This window comes from Phyllostomus hastatus, unplaced genomic scaffold (genome assembly GCF_019186645.2).
Source record: "Phyllostomus hastatus isolate PE091 unplaced genomic scaffold, TTU_PhHast_1.1 phas_contig_34, whole genome shotgun sequence".
In the NCBI taxonomy this organism is placed as follows: Eukaryota; Metazoa; Chordata; class Mammalia; order Chiroptera; family Phyllostomidae; genus Phyllostomus; species Phyllostomus hastatus.
Window position 1 is genome coordinate 38,283,478 of NW_025333857.1, and position 13,459 is coordinate 38,296,936.

At 38.9% G+C, this 13,459-nt stretch overlaps 1 protein-coding gene across 6 annotated transcripts in view; it reads left to right on the top strand.

Moving 5' to 3' along the window:
- The window catches only part of LOC123819749 (transducin-like enhancer protein 4), a 145,308-nt gene that overhangs the window by 22,404 nt on the left and 109,445 nt on the right, over positions 1–13,459 (top strand). For all 6 annotated transcript variants that reach the window (XM_045840270.1, XM_045840271.1, XM_045840274.1 and 3 more), the window contains exon 5: positions 12,569–12,631. In XM_045840270.1, the coding sequence (XP_045696226.1) occupies positions 12,569–12,631 (63 nt within the window). The remainder of the gene's footprint in view (positions 1–12,568; positions 12,632–13,459) is intronic.

Here is a 13,459-nt window from a genome sequence, read left to right on the forward strand (position 1 = left end):
AACTTACCTACCACCTATTGTAAAGGTCCAGGCAGTAAGAGGACAGTTTGCGATTTAGAAGTGCTACTCCAGAGCAGTGCTGCTCAGAGTAGTCTGTGGACTTTGCTGTTTTTTAAAGGTGGGCAATATGGTAAGGAGCTAGTTCCAGACTATAAATTGACATACTACTTTATGGAGAATGCCTTTGTTTAAAAAATAGATAAATAAATAAATAAAACCAAAAGAATTAAAAAATCCACCTACCTGAACTAAACAATAGTGAGCTTAGTTCCAGCACAAGCCCATTATCTTCTGGCCAGTGGATAACAGTTTGGGGGGTGACTACTTTCAGTAGCACTGCTGTAAACTAGTTACTGAATCGAAAGGTTTATTAGGGTTGTTTTTATAAATTAGGAGTAGACTGAAATTGAAGTTCATAAAATAAAGGAAAATGTAACCCCTAAAAAAGAAGGTAAGTTCAGAGATAAGTTAGTTAGGTTAAGGGTAAGATTAAGTTCAACGTGGTGGGGTCATGTGCAAAATAGTAAGTTATGTCAAGGCAGTTGACACATTCATAAGTAGGAAGCTGTAAGAGACTATGCAGTTTGCTTTGGTTAATGCAGAACTTGTTTAAATTCTTTCGAGCACTTCTGAATTCCAAATAGCTTGTCTTATGGAGAATTTTTGTTTTTCATTTCTCTTCTTGATGGAAAGCATGTATTTCTATAACTTGTATAACTGTTATTCTGTAGTCTTCAATTGTAAGAGGCTTTAAAATTAAGCTTGGTTTTCTCTCCAGTTCTTTTCCTCTGCCCCCAACCTTCTGTTCTTTACTTTTATTACTATATATAAAATTTACTGCATCCAGGGCAAGAATCTGTTTACCAAGGAAAGAGGAAGAGAAGTCCTTTGCCAGTAGCAAAACATAAATACTGAGAATGTCTTTTCTGGGTCACAGTTCAAGAAAGTAGGAAATCGCAAATTTTCTGGGCCTGGGCCTGTGACCTCACTTCTCTTTACAATCGATTGGGAGGCACTGTCCTACTATCTGTCCCCTGTTATTACTGTGTCAGTGAGCCTGCTCCCCTTGTGACACACCAAGGAGGGATGTGTTAATTGAGAGACAAGAAGATCCCTAAGCTTGAATTTGTGTCCAACAATACAGCTACTCACTTTGTAGCACTGTGTAATCTCAGTTCTGTTTTAGAAAAGAACTACTTAACCTTAAAAGATTGTATTCACAAGTCTACCCTCATAACTATTTCTGCCAACCAGGCATGGGGCAGCTGCTATTCTTCCCATTTCATGGTTGTAGAAATGGAGTCCAAAATCACTTAGGGGTTTGTTTAGAGTCATGGTTTGGCTGGATTAGTAATTAGAGTCAATCTGGGACTTGAGACTGCACAGTTGTATCATTCACAGCATGTGTGTGTGCTTTCCAGAATGTTTTATCACTTGAATCTGGGTTTTGCCCTTGCCTCTCCATAACTTTATCCAGAAACAGACCTTGAAACCAGCCGTGTGATTTCCTGTTTCAATGAATGGTAGCACCATATCCAGACTTTACATGTTGGAATCATGGACTTCTTACTTTCATTGTCCAAATCTAGTAGAGTTCAATGTGCTGCTAATTCTGCATGTCCAGTGTGTCTCCTTTCCTTGTGCTCACCATCGTTCCATCAGACTCTTGTTATGCCTGGACTCCTGTGCTGGTCTCCTGGCTAATTGCTGCATCTGCAGCCTTTGCTCTCTCTGCACCCTTATCTGCACTTAAGGAGCTCAGGGTACACTTCTCTATCTGTTGATATTGGGCTATTCTTTAGGGGCCCTCTTATTCCTGGAGATCCAGCCAATATTCCCAGTATGCCTCTATGTTCTTCTTTCCTTTTACTCTTTACATAGGTGATCTTGTCCATGTTGCTTAGTAGATGGATCCACACATTTTTTCTTCTGTAGCCCAGATTTCTCCTCTGAGACCATTACATGTAACTGAGAATTCACAGGTACTTAAACTCAACATGTCCTAAAAAGACATCTTCCACAAGCCCATGCTTGGTCCAGTGATCTTTATCTCAGCAAATGCCAGCCGCATCCACCCAATTGCTCAAGCCAGAAGTCCAGGGGAAGGTGCTGATTGCTTTTCTCTCTCATGTTAGCCACGCCCAGGTCATCCTCTGGCCCCTTGGAATTTACTCCCAGTTATTCCTACATGTGTGTACGTCTCTCCCACTGCCTGATCATGGTGAATTTACTTAACCACTTAACTCTTCCTTGGCTTTATCTGTAAAATGGGAAGAAGTAATCCTGTTAAAATTGTTCAGAGTTTAAATGAAATGTTTAGCATAGAGGAAGCCCTCCATGAATTTTAGGATGGTGGTGGTGACACAGTGATAGCTATGATGACTGGCACCCTGAGCCACCATATTTAAAATGACTCTGACTGTGAGTAATGCAGTCACCTCCTAACTGGACTAACCTAGGTGGAGATAATCCTGGCACACCAGGCACTTCTGCATCTGCTTCTTCAGCCTAATTTTATGCCGCCCCCGTTCCCTTCACTTGTCCCATTTGTTCATTATGAATGTCCCTCACTGTTTGGATCATTTTTGCCCTTTCCTTTTGCCCTGTCCTATTTGTCCAGCAGACTCACTTCACCATCAGTTAGTCTGGGAAACAGGGTCCCCTGTTAAGATTTAAAAATACCCGACATTTAAAAAAATGTCTGTCTTATTTGCTAGATTATGAGCTCTATAAATCTTGTTCACCTACTCTTTCTCAAACTGTAATGCTGTGCCTGACAGTATTGTAGACAATTATTGAAAACTGGAATTGATATGGATTACATATTGCTTTGGAGAGAGAGCAATATTAACTTTAGCCAGAAGGGGTTTCTGCAAGCCTCACTTATGCATTTCTAGGGCTCCTCTGTATACTACCTAGGTACCACATGGTGTCTGTTACTATGCTCATTTCCATTTGCTCTTCTGGTGTACTAGATTATAAATGCTTCAAGGACCCGGATCAATTGGGCATTCAATCCTGTTTCTACCACAGCTGCTAGCTTAGGGTAGGAGTGAATGAATGAGCCGATATCTGAAAGCATCTTGTCGAATTTCCTAAGTCTGTGACTCTATGGGAATTCATATTGTTTCTATTCTGAAATTATCTTTCATTCTCCATCTTTCCTCTTGTGGTATGTTTTGTGGTTATAAATCTCCTCTGTCCTTCCACAGCCACTCAAATATAATCAGTGGCAAGAAAGGGGAGGGGGTGGAGGGCAGAAATGCACTGGAGTGTCTTAACCTCCTGTCTGGTATTTATCATAGCTTTCCTAGGAATTGTCCTTGATAGGTCTTTGCTGCCTTCCAAATAAAGTTCAAGCTCTTGAGCATGGCATTCAAGACCTTCCACAGTCTGACCCCAGTGAACCCTTTCTGTCCTTATTTTTCACTTAGTTTTTATTGCATGCATCCTGTGCTCTGGCTTAATGGTTTTCAATCCTGCCTGTACATTAGAATCACCCGGGGAGTTTTAAAATAAAATACTGACAGGTGGGCTGTACCCTCTGAGAGTGTGAGTTCATTGGTCTGAGATGAGGCCTGGGCGTTGGTGTTTGTGAAAGATTTCACTTGTAATGCTAGTGTAAAGTCAGGGCTGGAAACCACTGACTAACTCAATGTTTCCCACGTAATATAATCTCCTTTAAAGAGCTTTGAGAAGAAAGAGTTTTATAGTCAAAGAGGTTTGATTAGGACTGCATTTTATGTGCTCCTTTTGAAAGATTTATAACTAACATTATCAAATAAGAGGCTCTGAGATGTCCAACAAGAAAGAAACCTGTTTTACTTTGTTTAAGCTTTGTGATCTGATCAGGGATCAGCTCTTAATGTATGTAATACTTGTTAATAATATCTGCACAACTTGGTGTAGAACCTGCTTTGGGAGATACCTCGTCCAGCCACCTCTCAGCTTTTAAGTCACTTTTTAATTTGTCCTTCCTTGATGTTATCTAAACCATAGCACCACCACCCCTGCCCTAGGCTTTTCTCTTAGATCCGTAATTTTATCTTCTTAGCATTTTTCAGTATTAGAAATTCCAATTTATATACTTAATTTGTTTGCTTCTGTCTTTCACCCTGATGATGGTGAACTCCATGACCGCAGGAACTTGTCTTGTCTTGTCTTGAACCCCAGTGTTCACCCCATTCATCCCCTAAAATCGGCCTGATAAATAGTAGGTGCTTGATAAATATTTGAATGGGCAGAAAGCAATACCTTCATGGTTTTGGCTTTTACCTAATATACATGTGTTTAAATATTTTGAACTGCTTGCACAATTAAAAGCCTGAAATACATTTTAAAAATAACTAGGAATACAGGAGCAAAAATAGGTGACAATAGTTCTCTGTACCTTTAATTTTCTCAACCTGCTTCATAAAGTATTAGAAGAAGAAAATAAGCAAAAGTAGATGTGAGCCTGATTCATAAGAAATACTGTTATTATTTTTTATTATAGAGAGTTCTCAGTTTGTGGTATGGGACTTTTTTCCTCTTAAATTCTTAACTAGTGTACAGGGGTCACACCTATGTGAGTCATTAAAAGAATTTGGGTACGGATTCAGTGAGCACTAGTGGATTTTTGTGTGGGACATCCTGTACCAATAACAAAAAAAAACAAAATGATAAAAACAGGCAAGGAATTAGTAGGTTCTAAGTAGAAACTTCTAACTAGTAGAACCCTTCTACAGTGAGAATATTCAGACAGGTTTCAGGGACAGTGGGGAGGGGCACTGTGGATAGGAGTCCATACCTGGGACCCCACCCATCTGGGGCTGCAGCGTTCTCAGACCTTATTTGTGAGAAATTCCCACAGCATGTTCTCCCTAGGAGTTCTCACACAACAACTGTGTCCCTGGCTCCCCAAGTCCGTCTCTGACTGTCCAGGTGTTCAGTGGGGTTGATAATGTGCAAGCTAGTCCACTTGTGTAGCGGTGTATGTAATTCCTGTAACCCACTGCACCTCAGACTATCAGAACTCACTCTTACTTCTTGTGACACCACACATGCAGGTGCATGGCTAGGGCCTCTCCTTAGGCTGTTGGGATCATCCCGCTGGTTCACTGTGGAGATACCACTGTGGATATGGACTGTGACTCAGTACACAAGGTGCCTGTCCAGTGCGACGTCTTTACTGTTACCCCAATTCCAGTGGGTCAGGTGATGGCAGTCTCGTGTGCGTAATCTCAGGAGGTTAAGCGGCTTCTCTTTCATATATCTAAAATAGTCCTTTAAAACATGTCCTGCAAAGTTCTCAGAATGGAAGCTTTAATCATTTACTTATCAGTGAGGAATTGTGCTGAGTGAATGTGCATTTTTTTTTTTTTGGTGGTTCTCTGTGATTACTTCTATTTTTGAGTAGCTTGGCATCCTAAATGCCAGAAAGGATGTGTGTTGGGAAGGTAAATAAACCAAATCAGACTCTAAGCAGGTTTTGCTGTAATAATCCCTAATTTCGGCAAGCTTGCAAAGATTTCTGGAGATTCTAAGCACCTAACACAAGCTGCAGTTTCTTCTCTTAATTCAACAAATGTTTTTGAGTGTCTTTCACATACCAGGCACTGAGGCTGTAGACAAAGATATCTCTGCTTTCATTGAGCCTGCATTCTTTGGAACCTTAGTTCTCAGGGTGTCTTCTGGACCCACAGCATCATGTCACCTTGGACTTTGTTAGGGGTATAGGCTCTCAGGCTTCACTCCAGGCTGGATTTGAACATGATTCCCATGTGATTAATGTACACATTAAAGTTTGAGAAGTACATGAGAAGTTCATGAAAATAAAACAGGTCAGCTAATTTCAGAGGATTATAAGAAATGCTGTGAGGAGAAGACTTAATCGGGCAGAGGGAGTAGAGTCGTAGAGGAGGGGCAGTGAAAATGTCTGAGGAGGTGTCCTGTGGGTGGAGACTGCAGTGATGCGGACGGAAAGGCCATGGGAAGATCTGGGGACCTCCTTCATCCTTGCCATGCTTTGTTCATTCCTATCTTTCCTGATGCCGGGGTCAGACCTTTGCTTGTCCTCCTTTGTGCTTTGGCCAGGCTGGTGTCTATGGATTCACTTGTCTGCTCTGCCTATTTGGTAGTGGAAGTATTTGGCGGAGCAGTAGAAGTGCAGACAGCAGAAGAGCGAATCTGTTTTAATAAGAGCTGGCTATTGAACAAAGCAAGAACACAATCTAACGGGATGGATGGAAGGGTATCTTGGCAGTTATGGCTTCAAAGAGTTGAAACTTTATATAATTGGGAAGAGGCTAGAATAGAAAGGGCAAGAGGAAAGGAGGTGTTGAGGAATGTGTATACTGATGAAGCTTTGTTGAAAAATGGAGATAATTTTTTAAAAAGTATTTAGCCTAAGCTATGAAAACAGAGTAAGAAATATAGCATGGCTCTCAATGTGTGAAAGGTGAGTTGTTGTTTTTCTGGTGATAAGTATCCATGATGGGAACTTGGTATGAAGTTAGTGATTTTGTTTTTCTTTTTGGTTCTATTCCAGTATCCAAAGTTCTTTTGTCTTTTAGGTAATTCTCACACATACATTTTAATCACATAGATCATGTTGGGGAAAAACAGTGTGAATGATCTTCACCTACGGTGGGCACAAAGAATATTTGTCCCCTCTGTTAATAGCTAACTATCAAAATGCTTGATTGTGAATCAACACTCAAAGGCTGCCGTACATTTAAGACAGTAGGACAAAGAGTGGGAGGAGGGAAGAGATAGAGTGGGGGAGGTAGGTAGGTAGGTAGAGGTTCAGATTCAGTTTCAGAGAGGAAGGAGAGGGGAAGAGAAATAAAAAAGTAGCTGGCGGGGTTTGCTGGCACAGGAGTGCTGAGTAGACAGGCGTTTGCCAACTTGGGTGTGGGTGTTGAGTACTCCGAGTAATCAGGGTCTGTGACCAGCCCTACCTTGTTCCATGAAGGCTGAATTTAAGCTCATGAAGAAAGACATTTTTCCCCCTGTTTCTGACATCCTACTTTCCCCTCCCATCTTTTTTCCATTTTCCCTGTCCTGCCCCTCTGGTGGAGCTGAGCATAACTGTGATTGCATTGGCTACAGTGTTTTTCAGACCTGACGACTGAAATGGTTTGACCTTGTAGAAGTAATTGGACGTAAGGCACAATGGTCATTATTCTCAGCCTTGATAATGTATCAGTCTTAATATTTGGAGCAGTGTTTAAACAATAACCAGAGCTTGGTAGATGGAGGTATGATAAATAGGCAAATATCTGGGATTTCCCTTAAAGATCTTTTAAAAAGCTTTAAGAGGTGAGAGACGGGTGCTGTTTTCTGACCATTGCAAAAATGCTTCAAGTAAAATACCACCTCGCCTTTGGGGACAGATTGGAATAGTTTCATGAAGTGGAGGTGTACTGTCATACTCTCTAGGAAAGATGTCCTGTGTATTCCTACTTCCTGTAGCACCCATATGTATATCTTGTTAGGGCAGACAGATGGAGCACTTTGGTGTGTGCACTGCGTACTTATTAGCACACGGGAAAATAGCATAAACCTGAGTTCAAAGCACAGAGCAGGCTGACATTGGTTGAAGGTATTAACATCAGTAGAATCATTGCTTTAGTTACACTCCTGGAGTAAGGGGCAAACAAATGGTTGAACATTGGTGCTTTCAGTTCCAGTCGAGCACTCCTTAGGCAGTACCTCTTTCTCCCTGGACGAAGTGGGATGATGAGAGCTTTTACGATGTGTTAATACTTTGTGTAAAAAAAAAAAGTCTTGGTAGTTGGAACCACTCCTTTGGGAACTGTAGATGTCCTATGAAATTGATTATTAATATGTTATCACTTCAGTTTGTTTCATTAAGTAATATAAAATATTCTGTGCAAAATAAGCACCTGAACTCAAATAAAATTTAGGCACCTGATTTACCAGCTTACTAGCAGTGCTCACAGTACTTTCGGTCTAAAATCTCTAAGCCTTATACCAGTTTGCTTTTAAAAAAATAAAATAAAATTAGTGTTATCCTTAATATGTTTTTGTAAAGTTGAATTTGGTTAACAAGATAAAAACTGAGTTGTTAGGGTAGAGAATTAGTGCTACTTGAATACTTCTGTTACGTTTAGTGTGGATTTTAACTAAGTTGGGAAGAATTTTCTCTCATTAGTCCTCTGAATTTTTAAATCTAGGGGCAGGTAAGATCAGTTTCAGACCTTATAATGTTTCTCAGAAAATTTGGAGTAGATAGATGAACAAATCAAGATAATTTATTTTCTGATTGAGTTAAAATAACAGTCTTGGTTCTGCGGTGGTACAAGGAGGATAAAAGAGTTGCAAGATTTATTGGCACTTACTCCACAAAAGATTTCAGACAGAATTAGAAGGAATTTTTCTTCACTTTTTAAAAAGTGTCTATATATAGTGGGTATTATGTTCTTGATAAACACATAATAAAATAGAGTCATTTTTGAAATGAAGTTTTGGCAGAGAAACCACTGTAGAAAACAAATTAATTGTGAAATGTTATTTAAGAATGTTTTTCTGAAACTATAGTAGTTTGGGTTTATTTTGTTATTGTTCTTTTTCTGTTTATTTTTTTTTTTCTGTTTGGCCGCTGAAATGGTTTTCTAATAATGTTTTGTTATTCTGTTTCATTTCAATAATACTCTAATAATGTTCTTCCTATTTCAATGAGAGGCTAAACATTCTCAAACATTTTTTAAAGTGATAGCTTTTGACACATCTAAAATAAAGTCATCTGTATTTTCTCTCAATTTATTATGTGGTTAAAATAAAATTTGTTTAGTTTTTTTAAAGGAAATTATATTGGTGGAAATCTAAATAAAATTTAGATTTATCGTACTAGAACTATTTGAGAGGTTGTAATTCGATTTAAGTGTAGGCTTAACTAGTGTTTTGTCTTACTTAAATGACTGAAGTAATTTGTTGTAAGTGATAAAGTAAGTTTTTGATAGTGTACTTTAGTGTTTGTTGCTTTTTAATCTAGTGATTGAATGGTGGCATTCTTGTCAATGCATGGCCTTGCTTCTCCATGATGCAAGGTCATTAATACATTTCTGTTGTTTCTTGAGTTGGGGTGTGAAGAAAAAAAGGATAAAAGGTTCTTCTCAGTGTGTTTGTGTTTCATTACTGATGCTTCTAGTCCACTGGCTTCCCTGCTCTGGAGTTAGCTTGTCAGCCTTCACGGGCCAGGTGTTAAATGCATAGGTAAGGAATTTTCATAGACTGCCTTTTATAGTTAATGTTTTGTTAAAATATTTTGCTAAAATGGGTCATTTTTAAATTGGGGGTAGTTATTTTTATTGGTTCTTTTTATTGAAGGGGTGGCATAAAGGTGGGAATTACAGAAGGGTAAAATATAGAATGGTAGTAAGTCGAGAGTGGGAAAATATGTATACCTTTTTTTAAATGAATATTTTGATGGATAGAGGAAGACATAATAGAAGTGTCAAAAATTGTTAATGTGTTTGACAAACTGTGGCTGCAAAAAACAATCTTTTTGCTATATTTTGACATGAACAATTGTTCTTTTATTGGGGCCATTAGTGCTATTTTGGTATATAATGGGCAACCGAAGACAATACTTAGCAGTGTCAGTGTCCATAAAGCATCAAATACTATGATACCATCCAGTATCCCTAACAGTAGTATTTCAGAATCTCTGCCTGTTTAAACGGCGATCTGTGAATGTACTTGCTCAGGGATGCATGAGCCACATCACCTATAAATTTGATTGGAAGCTACAGCGCTGGCATAGGCTGATGGATAGCAGATTAGAGCCCTGATTAACCATGTGATTCGAAGACTGGGAATATATTGTCTAAGCAAGATTCATCAGACACAATCAGAATTTCAAGTGGTCAGATGAAATTCAAATGTGTATTGTGGCTTTTCCTCCCCTAGTGCTCTTTCTTCTAGGTTGCCTCTTTTCCCCCTTTTTCCCCAAAGCTGAAAAATACTTCTTTGATGAATTTGCTCCTTACCCTAAAGCTGTCTGTCTGTTATTCATCAGAAAGCAGGTCGCAGTTCAGTGAGCAGAAGAAAAGATTTTAATAGAAGCTATGCCTAGGGCTGTAATGCATCATTTTAGGGCCCTAATTACATTACAATGACAAATATCAATGGTGACAACAGCAATAACCTACATCCTTTAATGGCTGTGCTGGAAAAGGAGTTTGGGCCTCACGCCATTAGATTAGACTCAGTTTCAAAACATAGGCCATTAGAAGTGTGTGTCCACAGTATTATTGGCTGATCACTGAAGCCCAGTGGAAAGGCCTGTAAATAAATGATGCCTCCCAAAAGCTGGGTCCTATGGGACAAAAGAAGCAAAATTAGATGACCATGAAAGCAGCGGTGTTTCCGAGGCAACTTTAGCTTTCAAAGTGAGGAATGACCGGCTTAATTTTATGAAATCACACACACATCCCACCCCCCTGCTGCCAATTAGCCTGACCATGAAAATCCATTGGCATGACAACTTAAAGAAATTAAGAAGTCTTTTAAACAAAAGGAGGCCTCTAAAGAAAATGTTTGGAAGGCACCCTCCTCCCTTTTCTGTTATGTATGTGTGTTAATATACATGAATCGATAAAATAACTTTTCTGCATTTATTTTTAAAGAACTGGAGTTTTTTTTTATAGTTGTCAGACTTAAAATAGCCTAGGTCCAAAGTTAAAGGAGCCAAATAAATATCTATCTCTTGGTCTTTATTTTGCCAACTGAGAAGTTTCCTCAAGAGTAGTTTTTATTGCCTAGATTATGCAGGCATACTAAAGAACTCAGTTTTCTTATATGCCCACACATTTTTCAACCGTCCTAGCAAGGGACTATTTTATTTATGTAAACAACATAATGAGGAAAATATGCTTGGCAGATGGTTCTAAGCATTAGAATCATCAGTTTGGTCTGCCCCAAAGTGTCTCATTATCTTTTATTCTCTTCCCCCACCTCTCCCTACAAAAAGCTTAACAACCAAATGCCTTTGAGATGCCGTGGTTTTAGACTGGCGAATGCCCGTCTATTTTCTCAGCTCACACTGGAATTTCACCCCATAACCACTGTGGTATGTGTTCATCCAGGTTGGAGAGTGATTCGGTGATTCCCATTGCAGCTTTTTCATGGTGGTTTAAGCATTCTTAAAGGAGAGCTAAATGCTCCATGGGGCCAGTGCCGTAAATTAAATCAGGTCAGCACAGTTGGGTCCTTACTCACTTCTGCTTGTTGGTGCTGGGTTTTTGTCCATCCAGTTAGGAATGCAGAACTGGAATGGAAAGCTTGGGTTTTGAAACTTTATGGTAAATTTGTGTTTACTCTTGCCTGGCAAAGTTTTTAAGGTGCATTTAAAAGATTGCTTAGCTGTGAAGTCAAAAGGATTGCTGATGAAAGAAGGAAACCTAGGTTGCACAAGCAGAGTGTTGCTGTCATTCTGGCAATGACTTTGTAAGAAAAAAGAGCATTTTGTCCTCTTACAAAATGAGGAACTGACCCTGATGGAATTTATTTTAAGAGTGTATCAAGAATAGTAATTGCTTTGTTTTGTGTCTCTCAACACCCCTCTTCTTTTGCCCACCCTATCATTAAAATATAAGCTTTTCCATATGTATGTGTATTCAAAAAAAAAGTGTTCACATGTCACATGCCAAAGTCTATAGGGAGCCATTTGATAATACAAATTATAATGACCACTGGTGAAGCTTTGGGTCACGTTTTAAAGAAAACATGGTGGTGACCTCCCTTTCTTCCTCCCCTTCCTCCTTGCCTCCCTCCCATCCCTCTTTGCACTTACTCTAGCATCCTATTGGTGTAAATTTTTATACTTACAAAAATTATTAGGGAAAAATTCTTTATCTGACATTATTGGGACTTTTACAGAAACATAGTACAATGCTGATTGATATTCCCAAGGTTAGTCTTCATATACACACATATTGCTTGCTGCTAAGTATAGGAAGATTTTAGTGTGTTCTAAGCCTCTTCACACAGAAAATCTTGGTGAATACACTTGGAAGTTTTTATGGTTGAAGAACATGTACCATTCTTCAACAATTACTAAGGATCTGAATTAATGAACTTTTGGGGGTTGGTTAGGTACTGTTCTTTTGGGAGGTTGGGGACTTGATTATAAAATTCCATTGAGTAATAATTGAAGAAGCTGGGATATAGGGAGGAATGTATATTTACTATTTAAATTCTAAAAATTCAGGGTTTTATGAGAAAAATCATATTAGAATGAATAAGGATCCTGTTGGAGGCTTTTGAGAATTGATTTCCAGTTATGAAAATTAAATTCCATTTTATGTTGTCCTGGTTCTTGAAGGTTGACTTTTTAAGATGAATTCTGGTTAATAAATTGTGCTATTAATGTGGCACTGTTGTCACTGCCTCCCTTTAATGGGCTTGCTGATGAGTTTTCCTCTTCCGTATGAAATACACCAGCCAGAATATAAAGTGTGTTTTAATATCATCCTGTTAATATTTTGGGAATTTGTAACCAGCTGACTGTTCTCTTTATTGCTTTCCTTTCTTTTTTTTTTTTGTTTTTGTTTTTTTGCAGGCAGAGATTGTCAAGAGGCTGAATGCTATCTGTGCACAAGTCATTCCTTTCCTGTCCCAAGAGGTAAGGCAGTCGGTTTCAGGCACGGTGCTAAAAGGTGCCATTTCAGTGGTTTTGCAGAATAGGGATTGTGGGACTGATGCTTTGGCCTTGTCAGTCTCTTGGTGTTTATATTGCAGATTTTTAAGATGTAATGTTTGTATTCCAACTTCTACACCTTATTAATGTTCAGTGGAATATAGTTGTGTTTATATAATGAAATACTTCCTAATGTGCAAAGGAAAATTCAGTTAAAATATTTAGCTGTCATTGGACAATGTAGTGTTGCTCAGAGTTATGACTGTTTGCCTTAATGGCATCTAATAGGGTAGATTGAAAAATTGCCCAGAGGACAAAAGTTTGTACTACATTTGTGTCACTGGGCAGTAGGAGTTGGCAGAAAACTTACCAAATAAAAAGCACTTTATATAGTAAACAAACTAATGTAACTTTTAGCTAGCAGATCTTAAAAAGTTCCTTATTATTACTTGATGAAATCTTTATATTGCCTGTGTATTTGAGAAAAGATATGCAAGACAGAATCAGTGAATTAACTGCTCTGAGTGCTCCGGACTTCCTTCATTGCCAAGACCAGCATGCGGCTCCCATGCCCTCGTGCACCTCCTGTGGCAGTGCATGCTGCCTGCAAATGCACACACATTGGAATGAGGAGGTGCATTCCTAGTGCGTGGTGGCTTCCATGTGGCTTTTTTGTTTTTGTTTTTGTTTGCTTACTTGCTTTTGGCAGTTGCAAAGTTTAGGTTAAACGTGCTGGAAAGGGATAATTTTTGCTTCCAGAGTACGGAATCCTTCATTGCTCAGGGAAGATCAGCTGTGAGAAGAAAGAAGCTA